Source organism: Mustela erminea, chromosome 19 (assembly GCF_009829155.1).
Source record: "Mustela erminea isolate mMusErm1 chromosome 19, mMusErm1.Pri, whole genome shotgun sequence".
NCBI classification, from domain to species: domain Eukaryota; kingdom Metazoa; phylum Chordata; class Mammalia; order Carnivora; family Mustelidae; genus Mustela; species Mustela erminea.
The window spans coordinates 7,611,943-7,625,223 of NC_045632.1; the positions used below are offsets into that span (position 1 = coordinate 7,611,943).

Here is a 13,281-nt window from a genome sequence, read left to right on the forward strand (position 1 = left end):
GCCGAAGGCAGTTGTCCAACCAACTGAGCCACCCAGGCGTCCCGAAAACCCAATTTTTATGAATGTGCTGGATCCCTGCTTCTTCTGCCTGGGCAGCATGGAAAGCAGGGAGCCACTGGCCCAGATCATGAGCCCCAAAGGTGAAACACCAGGGAATAACAGCCATGTGCAAACCCTTGGCACCGTGAGTTCTTCTTGAAATGTAGCAGAACAGTGTCCAAAATCTTTCCTCTTCGTGATGTGTTTACTACTCAAATTGCCAGCCACACACATAGGAAAAACCACATTGATTAGCATATATCGCACCCAATAAAGGAACATACTGAACTCAATGTACTCAGGAGATTTCACTTGGAGCTCTGCCCACCTGGAGTTCCAGGGACTGAGCATGAGCACCTGAAAGACACTCGGGAGGCAGGTGGTGCCAAGAGACACACCCCTGCCCACGCTGTGAAGCTAGAACACAGTTTGTATTCAAAATCATTGAGGGACGCCTGGGTGGCTCAGTGGGTTAAAGCCTCTGTCTTTGGCTCGGGTCATGATTTCAGGGTCCTGGGATCAAGCCCCACATCAGGCTCTCTGCTCAGCAGAGAGCCTGCTTCCCCCTCTCTCTCTGCCTCCTTGTGATCTCTGTCTGTCAAGTAAATAAATACAATCTTTAAAAAAAAATCTTTGAGAATGTCTTTTGGTGCCAAACCTGCCATTGCCTGGGTAACTCCTTTAGGAAAATATAAGCTAGGAGTTGACTATGGTCAGGTGTTTGAGAATCAGATCTGTGTACCTTACCTGTGCCCAGGGGAGCAAAAAGGAAGGTATAATGGTGAAGAAGAGAGAAATTCTTCAGGTTTCCAACTATACCCTGTAATAAAAAAAATGTTACTCCTTTTATCAAGTGTTTACAGGCCATCCTACTGGCTTCCAGATGACTGCGATTCATCTTTGTTGCCAGAGATCCATGGAAGTATGAGGCAGGCATTCAATGGAGCATGGTAGCTGAAAGTCAATAGGTAGCAGTTCCTACTCAAAGAAAATTACAAAAATACACTTCCTTTTGTTAAAAGGCTTCCAATGTTCAACCATAATACCCTTGAAATAGGAATGTGTATGAAACACTGACAAGAACAATGTACATGTGTTACTTTTTATTTTTTTAATTTATTTTTTTCATGTGTTACTTTTAAAAAAATCTTCATGACTCTGTAACATGGGCCCATACAGAGTTTTAATTTGTAGAGGAAAATGATACAGACACACAATTTTTTAAATTTTCCAATTAAAAAAAATTTTAGCCACTTCTTTAAGTTTTAGAATTTACACTTCACATATTTATATGTGAAAATATGCGTATGGCTTATGGGCAGAGTGCTGTATTGTAGCAAAGACAGTGCTTTAACTACTGTGCTACAGGAATAAATCCTGACAGCTGGGTTTTCAACTAATTTAGATCTCTGCTTAGTTTTGTCTCTTATACCTTGACATTTTGAATTTGTATTTTTTTACTTTGTTTTCACAATATTCTTAGGTATAAATACTCTACAGGTCAGTATGGAGTATGAAGAAAAACTTGGGGTTTTTATTATGTTAGATGAACTATTGCAGTATAATAGGAAAAGGAATATGCCCCAGGACAACTTGGATTTCCTGAGAACAGAATGACTTATTTCTTAGACAAACTCGTCTCTGTGTGCCAGTGTCCAAGTGCGACGTGAGATATCACAGTACATCCAGAGTATCCGCATTATGAAACAATCAACGTGATGCCGCCACTGTGAAACGTCAACCTTTGACCCAGTTTTGGGTAGAAATAAAGTTATAGGTATTATCAGACCACCTTTTTCTCCATTCACACCAGTGTAAAATGAAACTGTTATCGATACAGTGAGATGTGTGAAGTCTTGTGCATGGTGGAAAGCTGAGGGAAATGCATGCTGAGCTTGCGCTTGGTACTAAAATCTTTTTTAAAGAAGAGAAAATATCACAAAGTGCATTTGAGCTGAACAGCTGCTCTGTGAAACCCATGATGAGAAGCTTTTTTTGAATACCTCTTACTTCCTCACATCAACAGTCTCTTGATAATCATCAGAAAATGGATGTTAGAGTAGGGACAGTTTCAAAGTCTCCCTTACACGCATCCTGACTCATAGTTAAAGAAAAATATTTCTAATTTTTGAAACTTTCACTCAGAGGCTGTTCTTTTTACAACTTGAAACCCTTTACCTCTCTTCCTCTGAGGTGTCCTCCACAGTGGGCTTCTTCTCATTGACTGGTTTCCTTATTTGCTGTTCTACTGAAGGCCAGCTCTCTGGATATCTTCCCTGTTATTACAGAATCTTCTGTCAGTTCTCACTTCTTTCTCCTCGGGCTGTGTATGTGCCCTGAACAATTCTCACCATGAAGGAATGACCTAAAGCTCTTGAGAAGGTTAGCTTTGGGGGTTTTTCATTTTTGACACCCAAGATTTCTTTTGGAGTTGACAGTCAGGTTCTGGATATCAAAGAGGAGGGACAGCCTGTAGTGCTTAGTAGGCATAGGATATTGGGCCACTCTGTGTAGACCGGAATTAAAGAAGTACACATGTAATCCAGATGGGGTTAATGGCCCCAGTAATGTGCAAAGTCCTGAAAAATGCAGAGTACTTAGCTCCACAGGAATTTGAAAAGCTCAATAGAGGATGAACAAGAGCATTGCTGAATTCTGAATACAAAACAGAGGTGTTTTAGGAAATAGAATAAATCATTCCATAACCTGTAATCAGTTCTTACTGACACTGCCTTTATAAAATCCTGTGACAGGGGCACCTGGATGGCTCAGTGGGTTAAGCCTCTGCCTTCACCTCAGGTCCTGATCTCAGGGTCCTGGGGTCAAGGACCGCATTGGACTCTCTGCTCAGTGGGGATCCTGCTTCCCCCTCTCTCTGCCTGCCCTCTGACTGCTTGTGATCTCTGTCAAATAAATGAATAAATAAATAAATAAAATCTTTAATAAAATAAAATCATATCACAAACTTTATTGATTAAAGAATTCATTTTTAAAAGACACAATCAACCTAGAAATCTAAAAACTGGAGGTCTGGGAAAGTATCTATACTTCATCCATTGAACTGAAGGCTAGATGTACATCAAGTAATTGTTCTGGGTCATTCATTATAAATGAGAGAAAAATGCTTTCAATTCACTAGGAAGCAACCTAGAACTTTGGCTTTGAGATCAGACAGTCTCAAGTATGGTTCCAACAGTGATTATCAATGCAACGTTTCTCTTCCGGCAAATATTTCAAATACTTCCGAATGACAGGTAAGTCATGTACCTTATAATTATATATGCAATATGAATCCTTTTCTACAGAAACATACACTCAGATTTTCTTACCTGTATAATTTTAAGTCTTTTAGAAATATACATACAGGGGCGCCTGGGTGGCTCAGTGGGTTGGGCCGCTGCCTTTGGCTCAGGTCATGATCCCAGCGTCCTGGGATCGAGTCCCGCATCGGGCTCCTTGCTCGGCAGGGAGCCTGCTTATCCCTCTGCCTCTGCCTGCCATTCTGTCTGCCTGTGCTTGCTCTCTCGCCCTCTCTCTCTGATAAATAAATAAAATCTTAAAAAAAAAAAAAAGAAATAGTAATAAAGAGTGTTGGTGAGGACAGGAGGAAAAACACACTGTCTAAAATAATAATATAATAATAATAAATAAATAAATATATATATATATATATATATATATATATATATATATATATAATAATCCTGTAAGTGCAACTATGGTGAAGATTGGTCCAGTATCTATAAAAGTTTTGAATTCATTTGCGTTTCAAACAGTAGTTTCGGCTCACATTCTACTACTCATAGAAATAGGGGCACCTGGGTGGCTCAATGGGTTAAGCCTCTGCCTTTGGCTCAGGTCATGATCTCGGGGTTCTGGGATCGAGTCCTGCCTCGGGGTCTCTGCTCGGCAGGGAGCCCACTTCCCCCTCTCTCTGCCCGTCTCTCTGCCTACTTGTGATCTCTCTCTCTCTCTCTCTCTCTCTCTCTGTCAAATAAATAAGTAAAATCCTTAAAATAATAAATAAATAAACAGGAGTGCCTGGGTGGCTCCCTCAATGAAGCATCTGCCTTCATCTCTGGTCATGATCCCAACCCTGGGATCAGCCTCATGTTTGACTCGCTACTTAGCAAGGAGCCTGCTTCTCCTCCTCCCTCTGCCACTCCTCCTGCTTGTGTTTTATCTCAAAAAAAAAATTTTTTTTGTTGTTGTTTTAAGGAAGTAGATACAAACTGTCTGAAATATAAATCATAACATTCTTTATGCAGAAAAACTTAAAAATGACTTCTATGTGATCAATAAGAAAATACACAGATATCTTAAGGTACGTCCCCATTTCAGTTTTACTAGTAATAAAACAACTCTAAATTAGATTACATAAATGTTGAGAAAAGCTGGAACCCATAATGGAACAAAAATGGCATGCATACTTTTAACTCGACATCTGTATGTATATTTCTTTTTTTTTTTCCTAAAGATTTTATTTATTTATTTGACAGAGAGAAATCACAAGTAGATGGAGAGGCAGGCAGAGAGAGAGAGAGGGAAACAGGCGCCCTGCCACCCAAGGGTCCCTCTTTATTACTATTTCAATTTCATCTATCATCATGAGGCTAAAAGTGCTATCTGCATATTTATTAGTAGTCTACTTGTTAGCTGTGAAATTGAGCAATTTTCATTATTGAATATTCAAGTTATTCTGTCAATTAACTTTTGTACTTAGAAAAATAAGGTTCGGGACAACTGGATGGCTCCTTGGGTTAAGAGTCTGCCTTCAGCTCAGGTCCTGATCTCATGATCCTGGGATTGAGCCCCACATCCGGCTCCCTGCTCAGCATGAGCTTGCTTCCCCCTCTCTATCTGCCTGCTGCTCTGCCTAGTTGTCATTTCTGTCTGTCAAATAAATAAATGGAATATTAAAAAAAAAGAAAAATAAGGTTCAATTGCAGAGATATTTTATTTTAATTTTATGTAATAATTAAAATATTTTCTTGTTGGCTAACACTAAATTTTTACTTGTAATGGTTAAAAAAAATGGATATGCTCTTGATTATATTGTTAAATGTAACATCCCACCATAATTCTGATTTTGTCTTTTGTGGAAGGAATGCTTCCACATGCTTCAAATGCATGCCTGAAAATGCTGTATACTCTCATACATTTAGTCAAAATATTGTAAGATGATGTTTAACTCTTTCTAGAAGTTATCTGTATTTTTTCTATTTTAAGTAGTTTATATTAAAGTCATATGCAAATAAATCCATACCAGTTACTAGACAGTCTATTCTGGAGAACATAGTAATTAGTTGTATCTTCCAAAGGTGCTTTTCCTACTGACCTAACTTTGTCTCCAGACCATCTTCAGATTCTCCAGCTTCAACGTCAGCTCTTTCCTGGACTTCTAGCCTGCTGGACTTCCTTGCCGACATCAGACTTGCCTTCTGTCACACTTAGGTTAGGCAATTCATAAAGAAAGCTTTCCTTCCTTCTATATACGTAGAGATATATAAAGAAACAGAGATCTATAGAAATATAGATATTAAAAACACAGAATTACACAGATATCCATTCTACTGATTTTTAAACTGACAGATTTTCACATCTCGACATTTTCTTCATTCAACATCAAAACGTTGAATGTAACTCATACTATTATGTATGTGTACGTTGACAAACCTTCTCTTCTGTGTGCATTTCAAAATTGTTTTTGTATCATCACAAAACTTAAGATGCACAAGAAAGTTAAATCCTAAATTCCTGTTGAAATCTTACAAGTGTGTTGGTGTTTAATAGGTGAGTTTATGTAGTCTTGACATGTTATAATACTAAGTTCTTATGCAGGTATTTCTTATTTGGGGTTCCTTGTAATAGCTTTATTTGCACAGAATTTCTGTGGTGTATAATTCACCCATTTAAAATGTACAAGTGGAACAGATGGTGTGCCTGGGTGGCTCAATCATAATTCCAGAGTCCTGGGATTGAGGCCTACCTCTGGCTCCCTGCTAGGTGGGGAGTCTACTTTTCCCTCTCCCTCTGCCAGCCCTTCCCCCTGCTTATTCTCCGAGTGTCAAATAAATAAAATTGTACAACAAATGTGCAATGTGAGGTTTTTAACTGATTCACACATTGGTGCAAGCAAAGCAGTCAATTTTAAATTTAACTGCCTTAAAGAGACTTCATACACTTTAACTATCACCATCCCCAATCTCTTATGCCTTTGGCTAGGACACCACTAATTGGCTTATTTCACATTTTTTTAGTCTCATTGAGATATAATACATAACATATTCAAAGGTGCACTCTGATTTGCATGTATTGTAAAAGTTATCATCTCAGAGACTTACAAGTTGTCATGTGATAATAATTTTTAAGAGCTATTGTCTTAGCAATTTTCAAGTGTATTGTTAATTATATCCAGTATACATTGCATACATGCCTGTTATCTACTCACCTGACGATATACAAGGTACTTCCATTCTATTGGCTATTACAAAGTTGTGCAATTATTTTGCACCTGTTTGTGCATCTTCTCATTTTGTACTTGTAATTAACTTCTAGTTTTACACAATAGTGGTTGGAAAAGGTGCTTGATACCCTTTCAATCATAAACTTCTTAAGACTTGTTTTATGGCCCAACATATACTCTATACTGGAGAATGCTCCATGTGCATGTGGGAAGAATGTGTTCTCAGACACTGTTGGATAGTGTTGGAAGTCTGCCAGCCTCTTATCATTGAAGTCTGATGTTCCCTCACTCATTTGCTGTCTGGATAATCTACCCATTATTGAAGGTGCAGTATCGAAGTTCCCTTTTAATGTATTGCTGAATCTTCCTCTGTTCTTGTCTGCTAATAGCTGCTTCATGTGTTATGTGCTTTTATGTTGCATGTGTAATAATTATAAAAGTTTTAGCTGTTTGTTAAATTGACCCCTTTATTACTTTTTTTTTAAGATTTTTTATTTATTTATTTGACAGAGATCACAAGTAGGCAGAGGGGCAGGTAGAGAGAGAGGAAGGAAAGCAGACTCCCCACTGAGCAGAAAGCCCAATGGAGGCCCCGATCCCAGGACCCCGGGATCATGACCTGAACCAAAGGCAGAGGCCTTAACCCCCTAAGCCACCTAGGTGCCCCTATTACTTTTTTCATTTTAAGGAAAAGCATTCATTTGAAAAATGTAAAAGAATACTATAGATCTATCAAACAAAATTAGTCTTTTAAAAGTAAGTGCCTCTGATGTATCCAAATTTTGACAAATCAACAGAACCATCTAATGCACAAAAAGACTGATCTCTGCTCAAGGAGCAGAAAGCAATAAAGAGAAATATCTTGTCACTACAGACTCTTCATGAATACACAAACCTACAGCTTTAATGTAACAAATCATACCTCCATGTGTTAGCTACCTTTCTCCACAATTAAAGGAGTGAACGTTTTGTATTTAGTAAATGCATACATAACTTATACAACTCTTAGTCATAGGTAAGCCATGCTAGAAATGTTGAAGCAACTAGAATATAAGGGTTTCTTATGGGAAGATGTACATTTCTGGAAAAAAAAAAACCAGCTTGGACTAAATCCACTATCTCAACTAAGGCAGAGGTGACCCATAGGAAGCCTATCATTTGCAACTGAATATATAGAAAAACTGCCTGGAAATAATATCAGGAATCTTACTGAAGGGCATTATGGTAACCTGCCTGAGAGTCCAAGTCATTTATTTAGGGACTTTAAATAGCAGATAGTAGGGGCACCTGGGTGGCTCAATCAGTTAAGCATCTCCCTTTAGCTCAGGTCATGATAATAGGGTCCTGGGATTGAGCCCTATTGCACCGCAGGGAGCTTCTCCCTCTCCCTCTGCTTGCCACTCCCCCTACTTGTGCTCTCTCCGTCAAATTAAAAAAAAAAAAAAGACAGATAACAATGTAAATGAAATAATGAAATAATGAAATAATGAAATAATGAAAAAGATATAGCAAGATTAGTTAGACAACTGAGTACTGTGGAAAAGATTAGCCTCTACAACTAAGTTTCGATAAATTATTGGCTACTTATTACAGTAAGTTGCCAAGATTTTCAATGCAACCATATTTTTCCACACACATCAGAATCTTGACAGCAGTAGGTTTCCTCAAATTGTTATTCAGTGCCCCCCCCCCCAGTCCTCAAAACACAGATGGTTTTTGAAAATCAACTATTTAGGGGACTCCTAACATATCAGTGTTCATAAAGCTTAATGCAAGCTACGGGTGAGGTACCTGGACAATCACCACCAACATTTATGGGAAAAGGTACCAGTTTTGGAAGAGGAAAGTATTACACAAGTTACATAATCATACTATTCCTGCCCTTCCAAAAACAAAACAATGGGGGAAGTCTTCTTTGACATTCTGCCAAAAACTACAATATTATAAACACTGCACAAAGTGAGCCCATTATGTTACGTGAGCTTTGCCCTGTTTTACTTCAATCTCTGGCTTTTAACGTTTATTTTCACTGATGTAAGCAGAGCTAACCTGCTTTCTTTTTGAGTCCGTTTGCATGGAATATTCTTTTCCACACTTGCACTTTCAGTCAGAGCGCTCTTAAAGCTGAAGTGATTCTCTTGAAGACTGTATACAGTTGGGTCTTCTATTTCTTCTCTTTCAGGCAATCTGTATCTTTGGATTCAAGAATTTAGGCCCTTTATATTTAAAGCAAGTATCAGTACAAGTATGGAGTTACAGTCTGGCTGTTTAGAATTATTCCTCTCCTTCTTATTCATTAGCTATCTTTGTGATTTCATGATTCTAAATAAGGGAATACTTATATTATTTTATGTCTTGTGTATTTACTACATTATTTCATTTTGTCTTTACCATGAGGCTTAGAGAAGACATCTGACAGCACTCTATTTTAACTTCTAACCAGCTTAGTTTTGCATACTAAAATGGTTCCAGGACTCTGGTAATTCTCCAAAAATGTGGATGTGCAAGTGTATGTCATTTTACAGAAGTTAGCTATTCTCAGATATCTGTCAGGATTTCTTCATTTTAACCCCATCAACTCATACTCTCTAACAATTACTATTGTGAAGACTGCTATCTTGTTTTCATTAAAAACACCAATTAGTAAAACATGTAATTGGTAATGGTCACGATTTTGTTTGTTTTAATAAATGGAAAATGATGTCCTGAACACCTACTTCATGATGACCTATATCAATATTATAACCACAAGAGGAATAATCACTTAGATTTTCCTCATATATTGTATGTTACACAGTCCTTCATCTTCCATGGAAAATTAGATATGCATGAGTCCCACCTAAAGAAGAAGGGCATCTCATATCCCTGATGCAGTAATGATGATCCACATACTTTCACACACTCACTAGGAATAAATGAATTTTCTGAAGAGTTCTAAGAGTAGAAACACATGAATAATTGCAAGTCACAAATCTCATATAGGGTCCATGGAAACACAAACACACTGAAATTATACCCATGCAAAAATCCCTTCTCTCTTTTGAAGCATAATAGAACATACATTATCTAACTAACTTTGCATTAAGACTTTTTTTATATAATCTGCGAAGAGTGTGACTGGTGTACTGCTCTGTTCTGAGAATTCTATCACATTTATTGACATTTGATGTTCAACTAAATACATTTCTATGGACTTTTATCTGTCAACTTCCTTTACTTCTCTGAACTCTCTGATGTTTTCTAAACTGTAAGAGACAGTCTTTCCTCATTCATTACGTTTGTAGAGTTTGACCCAAGACTGCATTTTGGGATACCGAGTAAGGACTGAATTCTAGTTAAAGGCTTGGCCACTGTCTTTACATATTACAGTTTTGCTCCTGGATGGTAACAATGATGTTGAGCAAGTTATGACTTCCAGCCAGAGGCCTGCCATGTTCTTTCCATTTCTAGTATTTCTCCCCAGTATGAACTCTGGGATGCTGACTTAAGTGTTGAGCAGTCCAAAAGCTTTACCACATTCTTACACATACAAGATTTCTCTCTACTATGAATTCTGTAATGCTGGGAGAGGCTTGAGCACTAAGAAAGGGTTTGCTGTATTTTTCTATTTGTAGAATCACCTCCACTATACATTCTTGGATAAGGAACAAGGGTTTAGCATTGCCTAAAGGTCTTGCCACATTCTTTACATGTGTATAATCACTCTCCAAATTGAATTCTCTGATGTGGAGTTAAGAGTTCAGCAGTCCTCCCAAATTCTCTCAGTCTTCAAATTTGTAAGGACTAGTTCCAGTAGGAATTCTGTGATGTTCTGTAAGGTGTGACTGCTGGATAAAGCCCTGGCACATTCTTTACATTTCTAAGGTTTCACTCCAGTATGACTTAAGTCACGTATGGGAAGGGATGCATGCCACTTAAAGACCTTGCCACATACTTGACATCTGTAAGGTTTCTCACCAGAATGAATTCTCTGATGTCGAGTAAGGCCTGAATGGAACATAAAGACCTTGCCACATTCTTCACAATTATAAGATTTCTCTCCAATATGTATTCTGTGATGTCGAGTAAGGTGGGATTCCTGCTTAAAGGCCTTGCTACATTCTACACATTTGTGAGGTTTCTCTCCAATATGAACTCTGTGATGATTAGTAAGGGTTTATTGATGGGTAAAGGCCTTGCCACATTCTTCACAATTATATGGTTTCTCTCCAGTATGAACTCTGTGGTGTGTAGTAAGGCCTGCTTTATGGATAAAGGCCTTGCAAAATCCTTTATGTTTGTAAGGCTTCTCTCCAGTATGGATTTTGTGGTATTGACTACGGCTTGAATGCCTGCTAAAGGCCTTGCCACAGTCTTTACATTTGTAATTTTTCTCTCCAGTATGAATTCCATGATGGTGAGTAAGGGCTGAGAGCTGCTTGAAGACCTTCCCACATTCTTTACATCTGTAAGGTTTCTCTGGAGTATGAATTCTGTGATGGTGAATAAGGATTGAACAATGCTTCAAGGCCTTCCCACACTCTTGACATTTGTAAGATTTCTTTCTAAAAAGAATTCTGCGATGTTCAAGAAGCTTTGACTGCCGCCTAAAGGCCTTTCCACATTCGTCACATTTGTAAGGTTTCACTCTAAAATGAATTTTGCAATGTACAAGAACGTTTGACTGCCCCCTAAAGGCCTTTCCACATTCTTCACATTTGTAAGGTTTCTCTCCAGTCTGAATTCTGTGATGTTCAGTAAGGGATGACATCCGCTTAAAGGTCTTGCCACATTCTTGACATTGGTAAGGTTTCTCTCCAGTATGAATTCTGTGATGTTGAGTAAGGTGTGAAGACTGACTAAAGGCCTTCCCACATTCTTGACATTGGTGAGGTTTCTCTCCAGTATGAATTCTGTGATGGTGAGTAAGGGTCGAAGGCAATTTAAAGTCTGTGCTGTATTCTTTACTTTTGTAAGGTTTCTCTCCACTACAGATTGTCTTATGTATATGTGTTCCTGATGACTGACTAAACGTGTTCCCAGGCTTCTTATATCTGGATGGGTTTTTTTCCACATAAATTTTTGGATGATCACCAGAACTGGAGGACTGGTTAAAATCTCTTTCATGTTCATTAGGATTTTCTCTTATATGCATGCTGTTAGACAGAAGGATGGATCTTTGAGAAAAGTCTTCCCCACATTTAATAGGCTTGAAATGGTTCCCTGCAAAATAAGTCCTCAGATGTTTCTTAACATTTGAGCCTTGATGAAATTTTTTCTCAGATTCACTGCCTTGAGCAATTCCCTCTCCATTGAAAATGCTCTGGGAATTTGGAAGGGTTGAGTCTTTAGTGAAAGACCTCTCAAATGGATCCCACTTAGCAGTTGTTTCTCCACATTGAAATCTCTGAAGTTTAGAAATATTTGAATGAAAGGTCAGTCCAACCCTATTTTCAAAACTGTTCAAATCATTATGTTCAGCACAGGCTCGGTAACTTTCCAGATGTTCCACATTCTCCATCGATAAATATGGATGTTTGAGTGTTTGAGTGGAGCTCCTGCTGACAGAAACACCAGGCCTTGCAGAACTAATGGACTTAAAAAGGAAGGTTTTACCAAGTATTTTGTATCTTTCACTATTCTGGGCAGTAGTCTCAATTTGGATATATCCTTTTTGATCATTATCCCAGTCTATCATTAGGTGTAACTTCTCAAGGACAATATGTTTATATCAACCCACTGACACATTTTGAAATGAAGCTTCTTTGCATGGCTCTGGCAGGAAGCTCAGGGTGCCCTGTGAAGATACAGCTGAAAGATATTGAAAAACAGAAAAGTCAACTCATTTCCCTTATTACTTTCAGACAATTATACTGAGGATGTCTAACACAGCAACCAAAAAATCAATGAGAGAACGTCAGCAAGATGGCTGAGAAGGAAGCATCAGGACTTTGTTCCTCCGTGGACACATCAATTTGCACACAACATACTGACCACATAGCTTCATAGAAAAGTCTATAGTATTGTCAGGGTCTAACACAAGTCACTCTCCTCTATATCAAATAATCAGGAAATGTACTATTATATGAGCCCAAAATCAGTAGAAGGAGGGATATTTTTGAAGACTTGTTTGAGACAGAGAGAGAGAGAGAGAGAGAGAGAGAGAGAAGGAGAGCATGGTGAGGTGAGGGCCAAAAGGAGAGAGGCATGTAGATTCCTTGCTGAACAGGGAGCCTGAAACAGGATTGAGTCCCAGGACCCTGAGATCATGACCCGAGCTGAAGTCAAAGGCTTAAAACACAAGCCATCCTGGCACTCCTGGAAGAAAGGAAATTCAACATAAAACAGAAATGAAGAAAAATAGAATTTAGCAAGATTAGGAAAGTATGAGTAGGAAGATTTAGTTTTCAAGAAAGAAAAATAAAAAATTGACAGACCTGTAAACAAATCAAGTTCAGATTGAAAGAGAAGACCAACTACTATTGGAAGAAGTAGCTACTCAGACAAAAGGTTGAATATTTCTTCAAACAATGGACAAATCTGAAGGGAAACAGAGAGAGGAAGGTACCGTGGGCTCTAAAGAAGTAACTACACTTTGGTAACCTGGGAAATTACAAAAATGTAGACATGACAAATGTCCAGATTATGTGTGACAGATGCCATAATTACTATGGTCTTTGTTCTTTTCTACAAAGCAAGTCCATAAAACTAGGCTCGGAGGCTTTTTTTTTTTTTTTAACTGAAACGTCAACAGAAGATCACAAGGCGATAAAAGAAATGGAAAAATGTGTTCCCAT

At 38.3% G+C, this 13,281-nt stretch overlaps 1 protein-coding gene across 1 annotated transcript in view; it reads right to left on the reverse strand.

Moving 5' to 3' along the window:
- Positions 1-9,753: 9,753 nt before the first annotated feature.
- The window catches only part of LOC116580062 (zinc finger protein 626-like), a 41,309-nt gene continuing 37,781 nt past the window's right edge, over positions 9,754-13,281 (reverse strand). Inside the window, 4 exon segments of the mRNA XM_032326095.1 lie at positions 9,754-10,218; positions 10,220-10,253; positions 10,420-10,744; positions 10,829-11,707. Of these exon segments, the coding sequence (XP_032181986.1) occupies positions 10,015-10,218; positions 10,220-10,253; positions 10,420-10,744; positions 10,829-11,707 (1,442 nt within the window). The 3' untranslated portion in view covers positions 9,754-10,014.